The sequence below is a fragment of the Ostrea edulis genome, chromosome 8 (assembly GCF_947568905.1).
Source record: "Ostrea edulis chromosome 8, xbOstEdul1.1, whole genome shotgun sequence".
NCBI lineage: Eukaryota > Metazoa > Mollusca > Bivalvia > Ostreida > Ostreidae > Ostrea > Ostrea edulis.
Window position 1 is genome coordinate 38,149,613 of NC_079171.1, and position 21,290 is coordinate 38,170,902.

The following is a 21,290-nucleotide window of genomic DNA, read 5'->3' on the forward strand; positions in this document are numbered from 1 at the left end:
TGTTACTCACTAGTACTTTTGAAATCCAGAAAGTTTCAAATAGAGACCTGTTGGAATTACATCATGTATAAAGCCTAGATCCTACATATGCAGATTCAATTTTTTTCCTGGGAGGGGTAACAACAAGCAACTCTGAAATTGTTATCTATATGTGTGTGTGTTGGTTGGTGGGGGGGGGGGGGGGGGTAGTTGGGGGAGGGGGGTTAACAGGGAGGTTCAGTCAATCCCTTTACCTCCCTCTCCCCCCCCCCCCCCTCCAGATTCATGCTGTGATTCCTACTTATCCCTCTACTGAGATTTATTTACACCCTCTACAAAATAACCCCTCCCCCTAAAAAAAATTATGAAGCCTCACACAGAAACGCGTCATTACATCATCTTACATATACAGCTCATTTGGAATTGTCACCTAGCAGTCATCAGAGCTATAACTAAGATGGAGGGAGGCATATTATTGCATGTACATTCAAACCTTTTTATTTCGAACTTGATGGGGCCAAGAATAAACTTTAAAAGACATCCAAGGGTTCAAGACATTGAGGTTAAAATACAAACAATGTAATTGGCACTTTCAACTTACATTGATATATCAATAAAATTTGAGACATCATTGTTAGAGATACACTGTATTACATCTAAATACAAAACTAGATTCACCATCAAACACCCCAACATACAACCCATCCAACATCCCATCATAAATCTCACCAAACTCCCCAACATAAAACACACCCAACATCCATCATAAATCTCACCATCAAACACCCCAACATACAACACACCCAACATCCCATCATAAATCTCACCATCAAACACCCCAACATACAACACACCCAACATCCCATCATAAATCTCACCAAACACCCCGGCATACAACACACCCAACATCCCATCATAAATCTCACCAAACACCCCAACATACAACACACCCAACATCCCATCATAAATCTCATCATCAATCACCCCGACATACAACACACCCAACATCCCATCATAAATCTCACCAAACACCCCGGCATACAACACACCCAACATCCCATCATAAATCTCATCATCAATCACCCAGACATACAACACACCCAACATCCCATCATAAATCTCATCATCAATCACCCCAACATACAACCCACCCAACATCCCATCATAAATCTCACCAAAGACCTCAACATACAACACACCCAACATCCCATCATAAATCTCATCATCAAACACCCCAACATACAACACACCCAACATCCCATCATAAATCTCACCAAACACCCCGGAATACAACACACCCAACATCCCATCATAAATCTCATCATCAAACACCCCGACATACAACACACCCAACATCCCATCATCAATCTCATCAAACACCCCAACATACAACCCACCCAACATTCCATCATAAATCTCACCAAACACCCCAAAATACAACACACCCAACATCCCATCATAAATCTCATCAAACACCCCAACATACAACCCACCCAACATCAAATCATAAATCTCACCAAACACCCCAAAATACAACAAACCCAACATCCCATCATAAATCTCACCATTAAACACCCCAACATACAACACACCCAACATCCCATCATAAATCTCACCATCAAACACCCCAACATACAATACACCCAACATCCCATCATAAATCTCACCATCAAACACCCCAACATACAACCCACCCAACATCCCATCATAAATCTCACCAAACTCCCCAACATAAAACACACCCAACATCCATCATAAATCTCACCATCAAACACCCCAACATACAACACACCCAACATCCCATCATAAATCTCACCATCAAACACCCCAACATAAAACCCACCCAACATCCCATCATAAATCTCACCAAACACCCCGGCATACAACACACCCAACATCCCATCATAAATCTCATCATCAATCACCCCGACATACAACACACCCAACATCCCATCATAAATCTCACCAAACACCCCGGCACACAACACACCCAACATCCCATCATAAATCTCACCATCAAACACCCAGACATACAACCCACCCAACATCCCATCATAAATCTCATCATCAATCACCCCGACATACAACACACCCAACATCCCATCATAAATCTCACCAAACACCCCGACATACAACACACCCAACATCCCATCATAAATCTCACCATCAAACACCCAGACATACAACACACCCAACATCCCATCATAAATCTCATCATCAATCACCCCGACATACAACACACCCAACATCCCATCATAAATCTCACCATCAAACACCCAGACATACAACCCACCCAACATCCCATCATAAATCTCATCATCAAACACCCCAACATACAACCCACCCAACATCCCATCATAAATCTCACCAAAGACCTCAACATACAACACACCCAACATCCCATCATAAATCTCATCATCAAACACCCCAACATACAACACACCCAACATCCCATCATAAATCTCACCAAACACCCCGGCATACAACACACCCAACATCCCATCACAAATCTCATCAAACACCCCAACATACAACCCACCCAACATTCCATCATAAATCTCACCAAACACCCCGACATACAACACACCCAACATCCCATCATAAATCTCATCAAACACCCCAACATACAACCCACCCAACATCAAATCATAAATCTCACCAAACACCCCAAAATACAACAAACCCAACATCCCATCATAAATCTCACCATTAAACACCCCAACATACAACACACCCAACATCCCATCATAAATCTCACCATCAAACACCCCAACATACAACCCACCCAACATCCCATCATAAATCTCACCAAACTTCCCAACATAAAACACACCCAACATCCCATCATAAATCTCACCAAACACCCCAAAATACAACACACCCAACATCCCATCATCAATCTCATCATCAAACACCCATACATACAACCCACCCAACATCCCATCATAAATCTCACCAAACACCCCAACATACAACACACCCAACATCCCATCATAAATCTCATCATCAAACACCCCAACATACAACACACCCAACATCCCATCATAAATCTCACCATCAATCACCCAGACATACAACACACCCAACATCTCATCATAAATCTCATCATCAATCACCCAGACATACAACACACCCAACATCCCATCATAAATCTCACCAAACACCCCAACATACAACACACCCAACATCCCATCATAAATCTCATCATCAAACACCCCAACATACAACCCACCCAACATCCCATCATAAATCTCACCAAAGACCCCAACATACAACACACCCAACATCCCATCACAAATCTCATCACCAAACACCCCAACATACAACACACCCAACATCCCATCATAAATCTCATCATCAATCAACCCGACATACAACACACCCAACATCCCATCATAAATCTCACCAAACACCCCGGCATACAACACACCCAACATCCCATCATAAATCTCATCATCAATCACCCAGACATACAACACACCCAACATCCCATCATAAATCTCATCATCAAACACCCCGACATACAACACACCCAACATCCCATCATAAATCTCACCAAACACCCCAACATACAACCCACTCAACATCCCATCATAAATCTCACCATCAATCACCCCGACATACAACACACCCAACATCCCATCATAAATCTCATCATCAAACACCCCGACATACAACACACCCAACATCCCATCATAAATCTCATCATCAAACACCCCGACATACAACACACCCAACATCCCATCATAAATCTCACCAAACACCCCAACATACAACCCACTCAACATCCCATCATAAATCTCACCATCAATCACCCCGACATACAACACACCCAACATCCCATCATAAGTCTCATCATCAATCACCCAGACATACAACACACCCAACATCCCATCATAAATCTCATCATCAATCATCCCGACATACAACACACCCAACATCCCATCATAAATCTCATCACCAAACACCCCAACATACAACACACCCAACATCCCATCATAAATCTCATCATTAAACACCCCGACATACAACACACCCAACACCCCATCATAAATCTCATCATCAATCACCCAGACATACAACACACCCAACATCCCATCATAAATCTCATCATCAATCACCCCGACATACAACACACCCAACATCCCATCATAAATCTCATCATCAAACACCCCGACATACAACACACCCAACATCCCATCATAAATCTCATCATTAATCACCCTGACATACAACACACCCAACATCCCATCATAAATCTCATCATTAATCACCCTGACATACAACACACCCAACATCCCATCATAAATCTCATCATCAAACACCCCGACATACAACTCACCCAATATCCCATAATAAATCTCACCATCAAACACCCCAACATACAACACACCCCCACCTAACACCCCATTGTAAATCTCATCAAATTATGACAAACAAGGGGTACTGACGATCTATTCTAGCCCAGATCCCCCCCATAAACGTGTACACATTTATAGAGAAAGAGTACATGGAAATACCTATTTGGGTTATACAACTTACCATCTGCTAAATCACCAGTGTTTTCATTCCAAATACTACCACTGTATTTCAATCTAGGTCCAAGTACCTGTTAAAAAATGAAGGATATTAAATTTCTGGACCAAATGAATACCGGTACAACATATAACTCTTTAGCTATATGCAACCAAAATAAATTCTTTGTTTTAAGTCAACTACACACACAGATTTTAGGAAAGTTGGTTAAATGAAAAGTGAATTATCAACATAATTTTGTTTGTTCATTTCTTCAATTCCTCTCTCTCTCTTTGCCTGTTGTTAAAAGGAATACTCACCCAGCATAAAATGTAGAACTTTGTCTGGTTTACCTTACAAATTCATGATATTATATAGAAATGCATTGTTAAAGCTATGACTGACTGATCATTGTTTAACGTCCCTCTCGAGAATATTTCACACATATGGAGACGTCACCACTGCCGGTGAAGGGCTGCAAAATTTAGGCCTATCAGCTATGCTCGGCGCTTATGGCTTTTCAGCAGGGAGGGATCTTTATCGTGCCACACTTGCTGTGACACGGGACCTCGCGGTTTTTGCGGTCTCATCCAAAGGACCGCCCCATTTAGTCGCCTCTTACGACAAGCAAGGGGGTATTGAGGACCTATTCTAACCCGGATCCCCATGGGATGTTAAAGCTATGAAGAAATACACATATAAAAATTCTACATCTAACAATCTCACTGCTACTGATGACAATCAACATATCAGATTCAGTAGTGGATCAAAGATCTCATTTCAATCTAATTGCAGATCTGTCAACATGTAATGTGTGTGTGTGTGTGTGTGTGTGTGTGGGGGGGGGGGGGGGGGCAAAAAGTGTTGACCTACTGTTTGAAAGAATTCTGTTGGAACCTCATAGTGCTGTTCATTTGCTTTTTCAGTTTCTATGGCAACAGCTGACGTCCGGAGCCTCTCCAAGAATTTCTTTTTGAAGAATTGCTGTCTTTCGATATTTCCTCCACATCGCAGCCTTTCCAGCCAGGCATCTAGGTTCATACGCACCCCTGATGTGAAAATATTTTAATTATGACAAGCTCATCAAAATACTGACCAAATCTCCTTAAAAAGCAATAATAACTGTCATTATGGGGTGAAAAATGTGATCTAGCTACTATTGCAATGACAGAAGACAATAAGGTTTATAACATTGGTGAAGATAACGAACAGTGATCAATCTCCTAACTCCTACAAGCAATACAAAATAGATAGTTGGGCAAACACGGACCCCTGGACACACCAGAGGTGGGATCAGGTGCCTAGGAGGAGTAAGCATCCCCTGTCGACTGGTCACACCCGCCGTGAGCCCCATATCCTGATGAAAATTACATTAAAGTCTTCCTGTAAAAAAAAATAATTTCTATATACATGTAATATGCTATACATTCAATAGAACTGAAATTATCTTTATTTTGATAAGATCTTGCACTTAGTTTTAATTTTCTTAATAACTATGGTTAAAGTAATTTAAGTTACACACAAAACTATCATAATAGTACATTTTTATAACAATTGACGTAAAATTTTCAGATTGATAACTATACATGTACATATATGTAATATCATTTTAAGGTGAAGTTGTCAAATAAATAAACCCTGCTTGATCGTTATGTGTGGTATTTAAAAAAAACGAATCAGTTGCGAAGAATAACTTGAATTTTTCGGCAGAAGTTTGGAAAGCCTGTGTCAGTGGTATTGATTGTAAGACACTGTAAAGAGTTTGTCCGAATATGTAATAAGTACAATGTGAGGAAAACACCCGAAACGTTCCGAATAAACCATTCATCTTGCATTCACTGTTCACCCTGTGCTTCGATCGTGTGCTTCCTTAACACACTGTGCTGAGTCCCCATGCACTCACCAGGTTTCCTTCTGAGATTAGCATGTGTTTATAGTTCAATTATCTAATTCACACCCTTGAATCATGAGCTTTGTTGAAATAGCGATATGTTCAATATACTGTTTCAAAATAAAGGACATTAGCTCCTCGGCTTTTGAGCAGAACTGCACAGGATTGAGGATGCTACAACAGTAAAGTTCCCAATGCACTTCTTCCATACTTTCTACATTAGAATTACATGTATAGCATACATTTATTATACTTTATAAATTAAGTTATATTAGCTCAAAATCTGAAAATTTTATTTCATTGTAAAAATGTGCTCTAATGATAGTTTTGTATGTAACTTAAATTTAACCATAGTACTCATTGATAACATTACTAAGTTTAAGTATTCATCAAAATAAAGATTTCGGTTCTATTGAATATAATTATACAGTATCATATAGAAAAAAATTTTGTATGGGAAGACAATGTATACTTCATTTAGTGCCTCTGGATAGGTTTCAACACAAATATATAGAAGAGGTCCATAGGCCACATCGCTCACCTGAGTCACCTTGGCCCATATCTAAAGATTTTCCATATGTATTTGCATGTAAAAATTTGGTCCCTATTGTGGCCCCCAACCATGAATTTTTACAAACTTGAATCTGCATTATGTCAGGAAGCTTTCATGCACATATAACTTCTTTTGCACAATGGTTCTTGAGGAGAAGATTTTTATTTAAAGATTTTTTTCTATATATTACTATGTAAAACTTTGATCCCCTATTGTGGCCCCATCCTACCCCCCAGGGGTCATGATTTTAACAAACTTGAATCTGCACTATGTCAGGAAGCTATCAAGTAAATCTCAGCTTTTCTGGCCGAGTGTTTCTTGAGAAGAAGATTTTTAAAGATTTTCCCTATATATTTGTATGTAAACCTTTGATCTCCTACTGTGGCCCCATCCTACTCCCAGGGCTCATGATTTTTTCAATCATGAATCTGCACTATGTTGGCAAGCTTTCATGTAAATTTCAGCTCCTCTGGCCCTGTGATTCTTGAGAAGAAGATTTTTAAATGATCGATCCCACCCTATTTTTGCAATGTTGTAATTATCTCCCCTTTAAGGGGTCATGCCCCTTCATTTGAACAAACTTGAAAGCCCTTCACCAAAGGATGCTTTGGGCCAAGTTCAGTTGAAATTAGTCTAGTGGTACTGGAGAAGAAGATGAAAATGTGAAAAGTTGATGCCGCCGACGCCGCCGGACAAATTTTGATCAGAAAAGCTCACTTGAGCCTTCGGCTCAGTTGAGCTTATAACAAAAGTTTATAAAACCTTATTTTCTTCTGTCATTGAAATTGTAAATCACAATTTTGGAACAAAAATTTTCGACACCAAAACGACAGCTAGTATTGCTTTAAGGTAGGTCCTTAGTCCTGGATTTTTGGGGTTTAGGTAGCATTTTTTTGTTTGGAATCAATAAATTATGTATACCCCCATCAAAAACTGAAGTCTGGCACCAGACAGCTGAACTATTTAAATCACTCAGGATTAAAATTGTATGTAATTTCATGAAAAAACACAGATAATGATTCCTTATCGCCTTGGTAAAATGTTTGTCAAAAATAAAGGAAATATATCACATTATGGACTTGATAAATAATTGAATGAAAACAGAGTTATTGTCCTTGGATTCAATATTTTGAAACATATATTTGACTATTCAAATATAACTAAGAATTTTGAAATATTTTATGGCTAACAAGTTTTACAATAACTATTTAAAAAGATTCCAACAAAATTTTTGTTCCTGTCATTAAATTATTGACTTTGCAAAATCCTATGACGTCACACGAGTGTGGAACTACGTTAAGGTAGCTCCAACCTCATGTACATGCAATGGCAAAATCTTTATTTAATCAAACTTTGTGCATGATAGAAATATATCTTTTATCTGTTAAACTAACTCTTTATCATTATCAATTTTGTTTTCCTTTAATACCCTCTAAATATGAAAATTCCAAAATGAAAACAGTCACTAAATTTTTCATTTAAATGACGACTTCCATGGCACAATATTTCATCTCCTGAAATTGAAGAGCTCCTATAGTCTGTTTCATTAAATTACTGAAACATAGTACATGTACATGGATCTCCATATATACCTACATGTAATTGCATATCGCTAATTAAAAAAAACAAGAGACCCAGAGGCTGTATCAGTCACCTGAACACAGTGATCGCGAAAAGTTGAAATGTTTTACAGGACATTCGGTCTGGTAAACACAGGAACATTACCGGACCGAATCGCATTTTACCAGACCGAAAAAAAAGTAGTATTATTTCTATATTAAAACATGAAAGACTGTGAGATTCCTGGTCATTGGATTTTCGTTTTAAAGGTTTATCACTAATTCTATAAAGTCTATGAAATCTAGGAAAAAATTCCTGTTCTGAATATCTAAGCTAAATTCTAATGTTCAGCAACAGTATAAAACAAGATGTATTCTTAAAACTCCACTGCCCTCAAAAGTACATACACCGATGAAAGGCTTTAAATAATAGGTGTATTAACATTTTAATGTTTTAAAAAACATAAAAAGATATTACTAATTTGGACTCGAGCATCCTAAAGTCATAACCCTGGGTTATGATCGAAATTCACCATATTTTTGTACATCCTTTTCTGTTATATTCCTAAGTATGCATTTCGATTTTATACAGTATCAGCAAACATACACTGTCACATATTAAATACTAAGTTTGGCCCCACCCTGGGGTCAGAACCCTTACTCTGGGGATCATCAAATTTACTATTTTGGTAAAAGACTACCTGCTCTATCCATTTAGTTTCAATTTATTATCAATAGCACTAAAGAAGATGATATTTAAGTGTTTTACACAAAAAAACTATATAACAAGTTTGGCCCCGCCCTGGGTTCAGAACCCCTACCTCGGGAATCATGAAATTTATAATTTTGGAAGAGGCCTTCCTGCTTTCCATCGTCATGCATTTAGTTTTTCTTACATTTTTGAAAATTGGTCAATTTTGGGCAGTTTTTGCTCCGTTCCTAAGGCCCCAGGGGAGCTGGAGTCCTGAAATTTACAATTTATGTCCCCCTTGTCCCAAAGATGCTTCATACCAAATTTGAAAAGCATTGGTCAGGACTGGTAGTTATCAAGAAGTTAAAAATGTTCAATTGTTAACGCACGACGACGGATGACAACCAATTGCAATAGGAACTCTTCAATTTCGGATGATGAAATATCGAATACCCCTTTTAATTTAAAAATGTCTCTTTTTTACTTACCATGGACCATTTCACAGTGCACGCAGATCTATGTTGTTTACAAAACGGTACTCCAATAATTGGAGGAAATTATTGTAAACCAACCGACCATATATTGAATGAGAGGGCCGGGTTATCATTTGTATGGAAAATTTAGTGATAGTTTATTTTCTGGAATTTACATACTTTAGATGGTAAGTAATGCAGCATTAATAGTGATAGGGAGTTGCTTTCGTTGTCAACTAACTTATTTCAAGTGAACAGCAGTGTCATCTAAAGTACACTTGCAGTAATTACTAGAATCGGTCGAAGCTGAACATATGTTCCCAGACATGAACTATGAAGGACTGCTCCGAGATTTGGTGAAAGCGTAAGTCCAAATATTCAGCCGAACCGAATCTCAGCTGAGATTACCACAAATTTAGACCTATGTTTAGCACTTACGGCCGCGGCAGTGAGGATTTTTTAACGTACCAACGGCTGCCACGACACGAGACCTCCGTTTTAAGGTAATCTCCGAAAGACCTGTGATTCTCACTTCTAAATGGCAGGTGTTTGGTGAACGAACAATCACCACCTATATTTAAGTCCTAAGTATGTTTGACGCGGCCGTGCTGGGCTTGAACTCACGACCTACCAACTACAAAGCGAATGTTCTACATTTGAGGTCTGTTGACACTATATTTGCAATCGCTGTCTGATTATTTTCTCTCCCTGTGAAAAAGTTATATGATAATTTGTTTCTAGGGTTGTGAAAATTTGACGTTTCTTCGAGATAGAATGTAAACAAAATTAAACGCAGACGATAAAATATACATCTTGCCGCATATCATTCTACAGGTGACACATACTGAGTGACCAATATTTTATGAAGATTTCCAAAACTCAAACCATAGGACTTTTAATACGCGCGTAATCTATGATATATAAGTGCCGACAACATTTTTTCCCTTCTAAACACCTTTGTCTCCAATCTTTATTTACAATTTGAAAGTAGAAACTTCTACGGAAATTTAATATATTGGGTATAGGCCTAAACATAACATTCTAAAAGAGTCCAAAATATTACTTTTATTCATATGAAAAATTAATTGATGTAAAATGAAATCATTTATGTATTGACCGGGCCGGTGGTCAATACTGGTTAAAACCGGTCAATACCAGAGATGGGGTAATCGTAATCAGTAATTGTAATTGATTACATTTGTTTTTAAAGCAAAGTAATCGTAATCGTAATCAATTACTTTGGCAAAGTAATCGTAATTTATGATTACAATAATGATTACAATGATTACTTTATATTTATATTAAAATAATTATTTAATAGATAACAGTTAGAGCTTATGTATGTTATGTGTGCCATCATAAGATTTATCCATATCTATATGATATTATACTTACAGTATTTGCATGTATTCAATAGCAACTAAGGTCTAAATCTGTTTAAATTAAACTTAATAATCTGAACTAGTATACCCTGTATCATTTACTGTACATCTCATTGATCTCATTGATCTATTGTTACTTAATGAGTATGAGCTCACTCCTAATTAGTAGTTCACTATACTGTGCTCTATTGTTAATTAGCATCTTTCATAAAACCAGTAAATATTTGTTGTTTTTCTTGTTCAAAAGCATGTAATCATGATTACTTTTCACAGTAATCGTAATCAATTACTTTCAAAATATGTGTAATCGTAATCATAGATTTTCAAAGTAATCGTAATCAATTACATTTACAATGTAATCGCCCCATCTCTGGTCAATTGAAAATTATTTGGTCATTGTAGTCTGTTTAAGTAGCCATTATGGTAAATACTGTAATAGGCACGTTTCGAGTTCATCCGGAACACCCGGGATTTTTCGCATTTAGCCACGCCGATCACGTGACTTGAACAAAATGTTCAGCAGGGGTACTTCCGGTTGGTATTGTTTACTCTGGTAACAAAACTGTCTTTAACAAAATATGCATTTTGTGGCACGAAAGGTCGCAATTCAGATAATGGAAAGAAAGGGGTGTATATCTACTTTGGATGATGTTAAAGTTCACCCTTTCCCAACCCTGGAAAAAAATGTCCACGCAGAGGAAACGATGGCGTCATTTGTTTAGAAAACCACGAGCAGCAGAACAGTGCAGAAAATTAGAGCGATTATTACGTTCCGTAAAAGCTGAACCAACACAGAAGCATCCCTGTTCTAGCCATTTCACCATATGAAAGGCGAAGATAACAAACAGTGATCCAAGTTTTAAGAAAGCCAAGAGGTATGTACTGCCCTTTACAAATAGGCCTAGTTGATACATGTACCCTCATCCACATAGATTTGAGCAATGTATGCATTTTACAATGGTGATCATGTGGCACTAAATTGATAGTAGATTATCATATATCAGAGAATTTACACTTCGAACTCATGGTTTAGGCTCATAGGCAATTTCGGGCGGGGGGGGGGGGGGGGGGGGGGGGACATATAATTATAATATTGGGGGATCTATTCTTACAGATTAGGATTTGCAATAATCATTCATCCAAGCTCCATACAGATAGTTCATTTACTTCCAAATAAATTTCAATTCATATCAAAGAACTCTCATTCATCTTTGCTCCAATTTGACCAAGCAGTGTGCTTTGTATACATCAGAAATTACATGTATGTACACTTCCACTCATATTTATGTGCTCTCCCATTTAGTAAGAAAAATGAGAATGATTTTTTTTCTTCATAATCTATTCAACATATATACACAGGTTGATAACAATGACTGTACTCCTTATGTTGACTGGAATTATTGACTGGTATGCAGTAAAACAGCTGAGGGAAAGTTCAACTATTAATTCATTTCAGCTGGGTAAGAATCAATATCCTTTTGTGTATTATACATCTGCAATTCTTTTCTTTTGCTGCTTCAAATGTAGTGTATTTGAAATTTTAATTCTGATATTTTGGTATTATTATAGGTAGTCTGGCAGTATTATAGGTAATCTGGCAGTAATGGCATGACATCATGAGAGCTAACCAACATGGTTAATGGTGTATAGAGACACTGTCTGAAGACCTCGAGGGAAAGGCAAGGAAAATGGATGATCCACTTCCAATATCCCTGTAAAAAAGAGGAAGGATACCACAATATTGACGATAAATTATTGTCAATTCAAGAAGCAAAGTTGTGAAAATGCAAAAATAATATTTAATGTATTTGTTAGAAAAATATCATTAACTGCATATATATTTCTTGACCTTATTCAGGAATACATCAGATGTAGTCATTCATATTAAAACTGAATCTATGAATTTTCATAACTTTTATCAATAAAGTTTACTATATTTTACATGTATCTGATTTCCCTAATACATTGTACTCATGGGAGTTTGCTTGCATTCAATGTTCTGACATGAATCCGAAAATGTGCATATTTCATCACAAGAGCCCTCCTGGGCACTAAGCATGTGTCATGTATAAAGCAAACTCAAACAAGATCTACCAACATAATATTTGAATGAACACAAACGGTCTTAAATACTCTTTCGTTTCCTCTGCAATATATGGAATTAAACAGCATTAATTCTTTTTTTTCAATTTTGTTAATATATACAAGTCAATTAACTTTTCTCAAACTTTTGATGCATATAATGGATTTTCTCTGTACTGCTACATCTATGTGCACAGAATGGAAATGATGTCACTAAGAGGAATATACCTTAATCATGAGCATATATATTTTGTTCAATGATAACAATTTGAGCAATGATCACAAATACTCATGACATTGGAATTATGAAAAGTCATTGAAATGCATGTATCTACTAGAGTCACTTTCATACTAAAAATTCTTCTTATTAAATGAGTCACTTATAAATGAAAGACTTGTGACGCAAGTATTAGTTGATAAATAATAATTTTCAAATATCGATGTTTAAATTAGGGAGGATATCATTTATAACTTAGTAGATATGATATTAAATTATTCTCACCCATATAACATTTTTGTTTTGTCGTGGTCATTTTTGGTAGCATATATCGCATTCTGTTGTGTCTTTGATTAGTACGAAGATCATTTATGTAGAAATAATCCACAGCTTTGACATAATCAGCATGGTCAGTCATTCACAGATGATACCACTGTCCTGTCCATAGTTTAATAGCAAACCATTCAGACCAAAGCAGGTCATATATGTACACCATCACAGCACCTGCAAGATATATATCTGGTTTTACAAGCATGCATGTATCGAACAAAATATTTTAAGGTCAAAATTGTTTCACTTATTTTGTGAAATCTTTAGGTACATGTACATGAACAGGTCCAGTACAATCTCTATATTAAGCTATAGAGCTTGATTTAGCTATTTCAAATCTTTTATGAAATTAACTTTGAAAAGTGTAAAAATCCAATTTCAGTGAATGATAAAATTCCACCAATGTACATGTTGTACTTGCAAAATTTTTCAAAAATAATATATTGTAAACCACATTCCTCAGAAATATAATTTTGATTCACAAATGTTACTTTTCAAAAATGTCTCACTGCACCACACCCGTAGCCAGGGGGGGGGGGGGGGGGGGGGGGGGGTTGTGGGGTTCATACGAAACCCCCCCCCCCCTTGAAAACTACTAAGCACTATTAAAGTCGACATTTTGTTTGAATTGTGACTATTAAAGTCGGGATTTTTTATGAAAATTCATAGTAAAAAAGGCATGATTCCAAAATTCAAATTAAGTGCCAGGAAATTGCTAGATTGCAGGATTTTGCACCAAATACCCCAGAGCTTCTGGGGGCCTTGAGCCGTAGTGGCACCTCGCGGTGCGAGGTGATAGACTCGCATTGCGAGTCTATGTACCCCCCCCCCTTGAAAAATCCTGCCTACGGGCCTGTGCACCTTAGAAAGAGTTTCTCAAATCAGCATGAATTGATTTAATTATGAATGAGGATCAACAAAATAATGGATATTAGGCAATCTGTTGAATCTGAGTTTACATAGTGTAATATCTGTGGAAACGAGGGGGTTATTCATATTTGGTTTCTTTTACATCATATATGAAAACAAATTATTTTTTTATAAAATTGTTAGAAAATCAGTAAAATTCAAAAGGCTTTCCACAAATTATGACATTGTTGAATTTGTTTATAGAAAAAACAAAAAGCTGTCCAGGTCTAGTTTTGCACTAAAAAACATGCAGCGAAATATTTGTGAGACTTTACACCCGCACTAGGAATGAACGAATACATTGTATAAATAGCCTAACCCCCTCATTTCCACAGAAGTCAGTACTGGGCACAATGTCGGCTTTATGAATCACTTTAAGACATTGTGTTTTGTTTAATCATATATAACGTTCTACAAAAAAGTAGTAACTATTTTGATTTACCTATCTGGTAGGTTTCACCGAGTCTAATACGTTCTTTTCATGTCCCACTATGGCTAGTACTGTACTAGATAGGGCCTAGGGTTCCTAGACAGTTAGGCCTTCTGCATAGATCTGCAAGTTACACTGCAACATCGTCGTCTTCTCTAAGTCTTCCGTTGAATTTGACCAATGGTAGCTTATCAAACGTTGACAAACAAATACGTACCCCCATACATCCCAAACTAATACATTTAATACGCGAAGTGTTGGTGAACAACGAGAAACCGGAAGTAACCCTGCTGAACATTTTTGAAGCGGCGTGACTAAACACAGAATAAAAACCGTGTTCCGGAGGAACTCGAAACACGGCTATTCATAACATGCACTATCAGTTTATAATATACTTATAAGTAATAATATTAAATAATGTACAAATGACTGTTGAATTGGGGAAGATGTAAAAGTTTCTGTTCAAATTCCTTAGTTTAACAAGAACTACCTATAAGTTCTTCATTTTAACTGTTAAATAAACATTTAGGGGTTGGGGGGGGGGGGGGGGGTGGTTGGTGACGTTTTCATAACAATAACACCCAACACTGGTCTGTCAACTCTGCTTCCTGTGCTCAGGTAATGTCCAGCTACCTTTTATTCTTAATCTGTCCAGGTACATGTATTAACAGGTCTGTCTCCAACTATAGAACTGTGAACCTCTGGTAGGTACTGAAGATATTTCGGTCAGTTTCAGCAAACCAAATATATTAAACTTATGAAATTACATTTGATTATATAATGAAAAATATTAATCAACAATTGATCCACGTACATAATGAAAAGACTTAATTTATCTTTATCTTTGCAAGAAATGTATGAATACACATCTAATCTTATACATATGTAAATAATCATTTACATATGCATAAGGTTAGATGTGTATTCATATATTATGACCCAAGCACCTGTGACCCTACGGTGATCAACCACGCGCATGTTTTAAAATCCTAAGCCGTCTGCATTGTTTTAATTCTGCATATAATTTAACCTAATATTTGTATGCATTTCACTATTATCTTACATTGACGGAGGGCAATATATAGTCGATAAATAGCGGACCATAGGAGTTGTTTACACAGGTCCGGAGATAACACACAGGCCTATGTTGACTTTTAACCTTTTAAAACTTGAATTTACCTTTGTCATGCTAACAGATTGAATATCATATGACATGTGAAGGAAACACATATAATGATAAAAAACAATACCGTTTCTTAAGGTCTCGTCATCAGCCATACTAATATTTAGTTCTCGCCGGCCGGTTCAGAATCACGAGAATGTCCAGTCCAAAGTTTACATGAGGAATTATCAGAATCCCGATCTCGAAAAGAAATACGATAGGCCCAGTGGACAAAATAAACAGATAAATTTTACTCGTTTTGAAGATGGATTCTGTTTCTTTATAGGATGGAGGTCAAGAGGCCTACGGATTTTTAAAAGCATTAATTATAGCAAATGATTAGTAGTGCCCCGCATCAACTTCATTAGATTCTTTATTATTACATGTACATGCAAGTATTTTATAGATATAAAAACGTGAAATTCAATATTGGGTTAAATTTCAAAACATAACATCTGGCTTTTATCCCACCCAAAGTGGAATATTTTTCTTACATTTCCACTACACACAGTTGTGCTCGATCAAGCATTTCAAAACTAATGTGGTGGTTTTTAATTTTTATGTAGTCTTCTTGAACTCGTACAATTTCATAAGTTTTCAAACGTTTCTTCATTTTTAATTCCACAATACATATAACTGTTTTCGTCATCATTAATCTTAAGATATTTTTATCGTGTTCTACCGTGCGTGTATCCTATCGTATCATGCGTGTACATCATATCCTATCCTATCGTGCGTGTATCCTATCGAATCGTGCGTGTATCCTATCGTACCGTGCGTGTATCCTATCGTACCGTGCGTGTATCCTATCGTACCGTGCGTGTATCCTATCGTACCGTGCGTGTATCCTATCGTACCGTGCGTGTATCCTATCGTATCATGCATGTATTCTATCGTATCGTGCGTGTATCCTATCGTATCATGCGTGTATCCTATCGTATCGTCCGTGAATCCTATCGTATCATGCATGTTTCCTATCGTACCGTGCGTGTATCCTATCGTACCGTGCGTGTATCCTATCGCATCGTGCGTGTATCCTATCGTACCGTGCGTGTATCCTATCGTACCGTGCGTGTATCCTATCGTACCGTGCGTGTATCCTATCGTATCATGCATGTATCCTATTGTATCGTGCGTGTATTCTATCGTATCATGCGTGTATCCTATCGTATCGTGCGTGTATCCTATCGTATCATGCATGTATCCTATCGTATCATGCATGTATCCTATCGTATCGTTCATGTATCCTATCGTATCATGCGTGTATCCTATCGTACCATGCGTGTATTTTATCGTATCGTGCGTGTATCCTATCGTATCATGCATGTATCCTATCGTATCATGCATGTATCCTATCGTATCGTTCATGTATCCTATCGTATCATGCGTGTATCCTATCGTACCATGCGTGTATTTTATCGTATCATGCGTTTATCCTATCGTATCATGCATGTATCCTATCGTATCATGCGTGTATCCTATCGTATCGTGCATGTATCCTATCGTATCGTGCATGTATCCTATCGTATCATGCGTGTATTTTATCGTATCATGCGTTTATCCTATCGTATCATGCATGTATCCTATCGTATCATGCGTGTATCCTATCGTATCGTGCATGTATCCTATCGTATCATGCATGTATCCTATCGTATCATGCGTGTATCCTATCGTATCATGCATGTATCCTATCGTATCGTGCGTGTATCCTATCGTACTGTGCGTGTATCCTATCGTACCGTGCGTGTATCCTATCGTATCATGCGTGTATCCTATCGTATCGTGCGTGTATCCTATCGTATCATGCATGTATCCTATTGTATCGTGCGTGTATCCTATCGTATCATACATGTATCCTATTGTATCATGCATGTATCCTATCGTATCGTGCATGTATCCTATCGTATCATGCGTGTATCCTATCGTATCATGCATGTATCCTATTGTATCGTGCGTGTATCCTATCGTATCATGCATGTATTCTATTGTATCGTGCGTGTATCCTATCGTACTGTGCGTGTATCCTATCGTACCGTGCGTGTATCCTATCGTACTGTGCGTGTATCCTATCGTATCATGCGTGTATCCTATCGTATCGTGCGTGTATCCTATCGTATCATGCATTTATCCTATCGTATCGTGCGTGTATCCTATCGTATCGTGCATGTATCCTATCGTATCGTGCGCGTATTCTATCGTATTGTGCGTATATCGTATCATGTGTGTGTCGTATCGTATCGTGCGTGTACATCCTTTTGAATCGTGTTTTGCGCTTTGCGTTTACCAGTTTTTTTCCCGTTTTCTGTCGTGTTGATTGGGTTTATTAGGTCTAACGTATATCGTGTTAAAATTTGCGTTTAGCAGGTCTAGATCGTGCTTTGCATGAATCAGCCCTGGTTTTCCGTTTATCGTGAAATTTAATCGTTTATCGTGTATCTTCGGAAACTATCGAAATTATAATCTAAATCTAATCAATGAAGAAGTACAATACTTTTCGAAAGCTTTATTCGTTTTGCTGATGAATTTCATTTTCTTGAATGTAGGGTACCTGTAAAGTGCGAAACGAAATCGAAACGAAACTAAATCTACCGAAACGAAACCCACCGAAACCTACCAAAACGAAACGAAACAGATTGTATAACCGAACTCTTTCAATTATAATAATTAAAAATAGTATCTTAGGCCTACATGTTAGTTGATTAAATACCATGTACAATTAGTTTCGGATCCATACATTTCAGAACGGAGGGTTACAGTCTCACAGGTCAGAGATCTGGGGAAACACACTAAACGAGTGGTGGGGTCGCCGGTGTTGGACTCGCCTTTGGGCATAGATACATGTTTCAGTATTTTTTGCTCTAAAGACAAATCTATGTAAACATGTGGATAGTGTGTATTTGTATGAAGTATATCAAACGGTGGATTCTGAGTATGTCTTCCCATTCTCTTTGTAATTTCTGCTTCCATTGTTCATAAGCCTTTTGATTTTACAAAATCCTGACCTCCTCCTGATATCATTGCATTAAAAAAATCCGTTTTCCGTCCCGTTTTCAATTCCCCGTCTTAGCAACACCTCAAATGTATAGTTATCTTTAGATTCACTGCATATCAAAAATAATTTTTGATAATGCATGTATATATATCTTACAAAATTGCATTCATATAAAATGGTATACTATTTAATTTTTTTCCATTATTTAAAGCACTCGTACCTCAGCATTTAGAGATAAGTTAAGAGGTTAAGAGCTCTTCCTGCTTTCAACTTTCTCAGGCACCAGCTTCTTCAAACAATGTATCTATGCCCAAAGGCAGATCCAACACCGGCGACCCCACCACTCGTTTAGTGTGTTTCCCCACACCTCTGAGACTGTAACCCTCCGTTCTGAAATCTATGGACCCGAAACTAATTGCACATGGTATTTAATCAACTTCGGATATGTACTTTGTGCTTACTCACCCCACCTCCCCCTTTCCAACTTTTAAAATTTTTAAAACTTTGTATCAGTGAAGGCGAAAGCCTACATCAAAGGGGAGGCGAATTTTATTTATATGTGGTAACTTTTACAGGGGCTTAAGATACCATTTTTAATTAATTTAATTATACAATCTGTTTCGTTTCGGTAGGTTTCGTTTCGTTTCGGTGGGTTTCGTTTCGGTAGATTTCCTTTCGTTTTGTTTCGATTTAGTTTCGCACTTTACAGGTACCCCTTGAATGTAAAGAACTAACGAATCTAAGAAAGAAATATTCAAATGATAGATATTGTACATCACCAAATGTCATCCAAGTTTTTGTGAACTTATGTCGAATACTAATTTTACAACATTTAAAAAATCTATGTATGTTTATTCTAAGAATACATGATATAGCCGGATAGTCTGTACTCCACGCCTTCCGTGTCTCTTTCCATTATAATAACAAACTTTGTATAAATTAATTATATATTTAAGTCTACATATTATCTCTTTCTATGCCTCTGACAAGTGTCGAGTTGTAATGCGATATATATGTTCCTCCTGTACCATTATAATTGAAATTAGATGTTGGATCCGCTTGCATACTCGCTACACAAATATCTAAAAACATCCCATAGAGGGTCACGTCAGAGGTCAAATTCGGTATCATTCTAGACTTATCGGCTTCAACAAACATTCAATGATTTTGCCAGCGGTGATTTCATTGTTTAATCGAATTTGACCTCTGACGTGACTCTCTACGGGATGTTGTTAGATGTTTGTGTAGCGAGTATGCGAGCGGATCCAACATCTAATTTTAATTAGATTGTCCTGTACCATTATAATATTATGGTTTGGGTGAATAAACTGAACTTGACCTTTCGTCTAAGAAGCTATTTTTAGGAACCGAGGAAAAACTGTTACGTTTGAAGGGGGCGATTATAAGGTACAAGACGAGCCTACAGTCCGTCCAGAGAAGGCAAAAATCAGTGTCATTCAAAGTAGTCTGGAATGTTCACAGTGGTTTGTCGAGCAAACCGAAGACAACTTCTTCATCTGAAATTCATGAACAGTTGCTTGTCTAGAAATTTGTAACTCTAATAGCGAAATAAGAATATCCCATTTGGACCCCACCCCCACCCCACCACCCCAGCAAATTACATTGTTTACAATATTTTAATACAGGCTATTTTCCATCCTCGATTTTTCGCACCTGCATTCTGCTTATATACCAACTAAATGCACTGAACCTGTGCGCGTCCTTGTATCAGGTTTTGTGTATCATCCGTGTTTTGACAGCAATCATTCTCAGCGACATAATTAGAGGATTACGTTTTATAAAGGTGCAAGGGTTGCATCTCCCAAACGTTTGTTCACTTGGGCGAGCCTCAATCGGATCACGCGCTCGTCTTTTTCCGTAACCGGTCAAACTTCCACCAGAGTTCGTTTGCTCACAAGCTCGTAGGTGACGTAATGAGGCCTCGACGGGGAGTTTGCGTAACCGGTAAGAAGACTCGGACGTGGATCGGCGCAAGAATTGCATCAAATCGATGCATTTCTTCGCCGGAAGCGAGCCCGTGGATGAGAGTTAAAAGGCCAGAACCGAATCCCTGAATAATATGTTATTTATATTTTCACAACCGATTCAGTTTTGGTATCATTAA

The 21,290-nt window shown here is 37.5% G+C and overlaps 1 protein-coding gene and 2 long non-coding RNA genes across 4 annotated transcripts in view; 1 reads left to right on the forward strand and 2 right to left on the reverse strand.

The window, feature by feature from the left end:
- LOC125661565 (uncharacterized) overlaps nucleotides 1-16,383 on the reverse strand; it is a 28,339-nt gene extending 11,956 nt beyond the window's left edge. Inside the window, exons 1-3 of one of the 2 annotated variants that reach the window (XM_048893612.2) lie at nucleotides 16,262-16,383; nucleotides 5,368-5,543; nucleotides 4,522-4,588 (exon numbers count right to left, since the gene is read on the reverse strand). In XM_048893612.2, coding sequence (XP_048749569.1) covers nucleotides 4,522-4,588; nucleotides 5,368-5,543; nucleotides 16,262-16,289 — 271 coding nt within the window. In that variant the 5' untranslated portion in view covers nucleotides 16,290-16,383. Of the gene's footprint in view, nucleotides 1-4,521; nucleotides 4,589-5,367; nucleotides 5,544-5,776; nucleotides 5,852-16,261 lie in introns of those variants that run through there. The other variant, XM_056146033.1, reaches the window with a different exon arrangement.
- On the forward strand, nucleotides 11,623-13,635 carry LOC130049046 (uncharacterized). The gene is made up of 3 exons (XR_008797566.1): nucleotides 11,623-11,918; nucleotides 12,403-12,503; nucleotides 12,613-13,635. It is a non-coding gene; the product is annotated as an uncharacterized LOC130049046 (long non-coding RNA).
- Nucleotides 12,366-15,341, reverse strand: LOC125647715 (uncharacterized). The gene is made up of 3 exons (XR_008797567.1): nucleotides 15,024-15,341; nucleotides 13,628-13,846; nucleotides 12,366-12,755 (listed from the first exon to the last, which is right to left on the reverse strand). It is a non-coding gene; the product is annotated as an uncharacterized LOC125647715 (long non-coding RNA).
- Nucleotides 16,384-21,290: the final 4,907 nt, after the last annotated feature.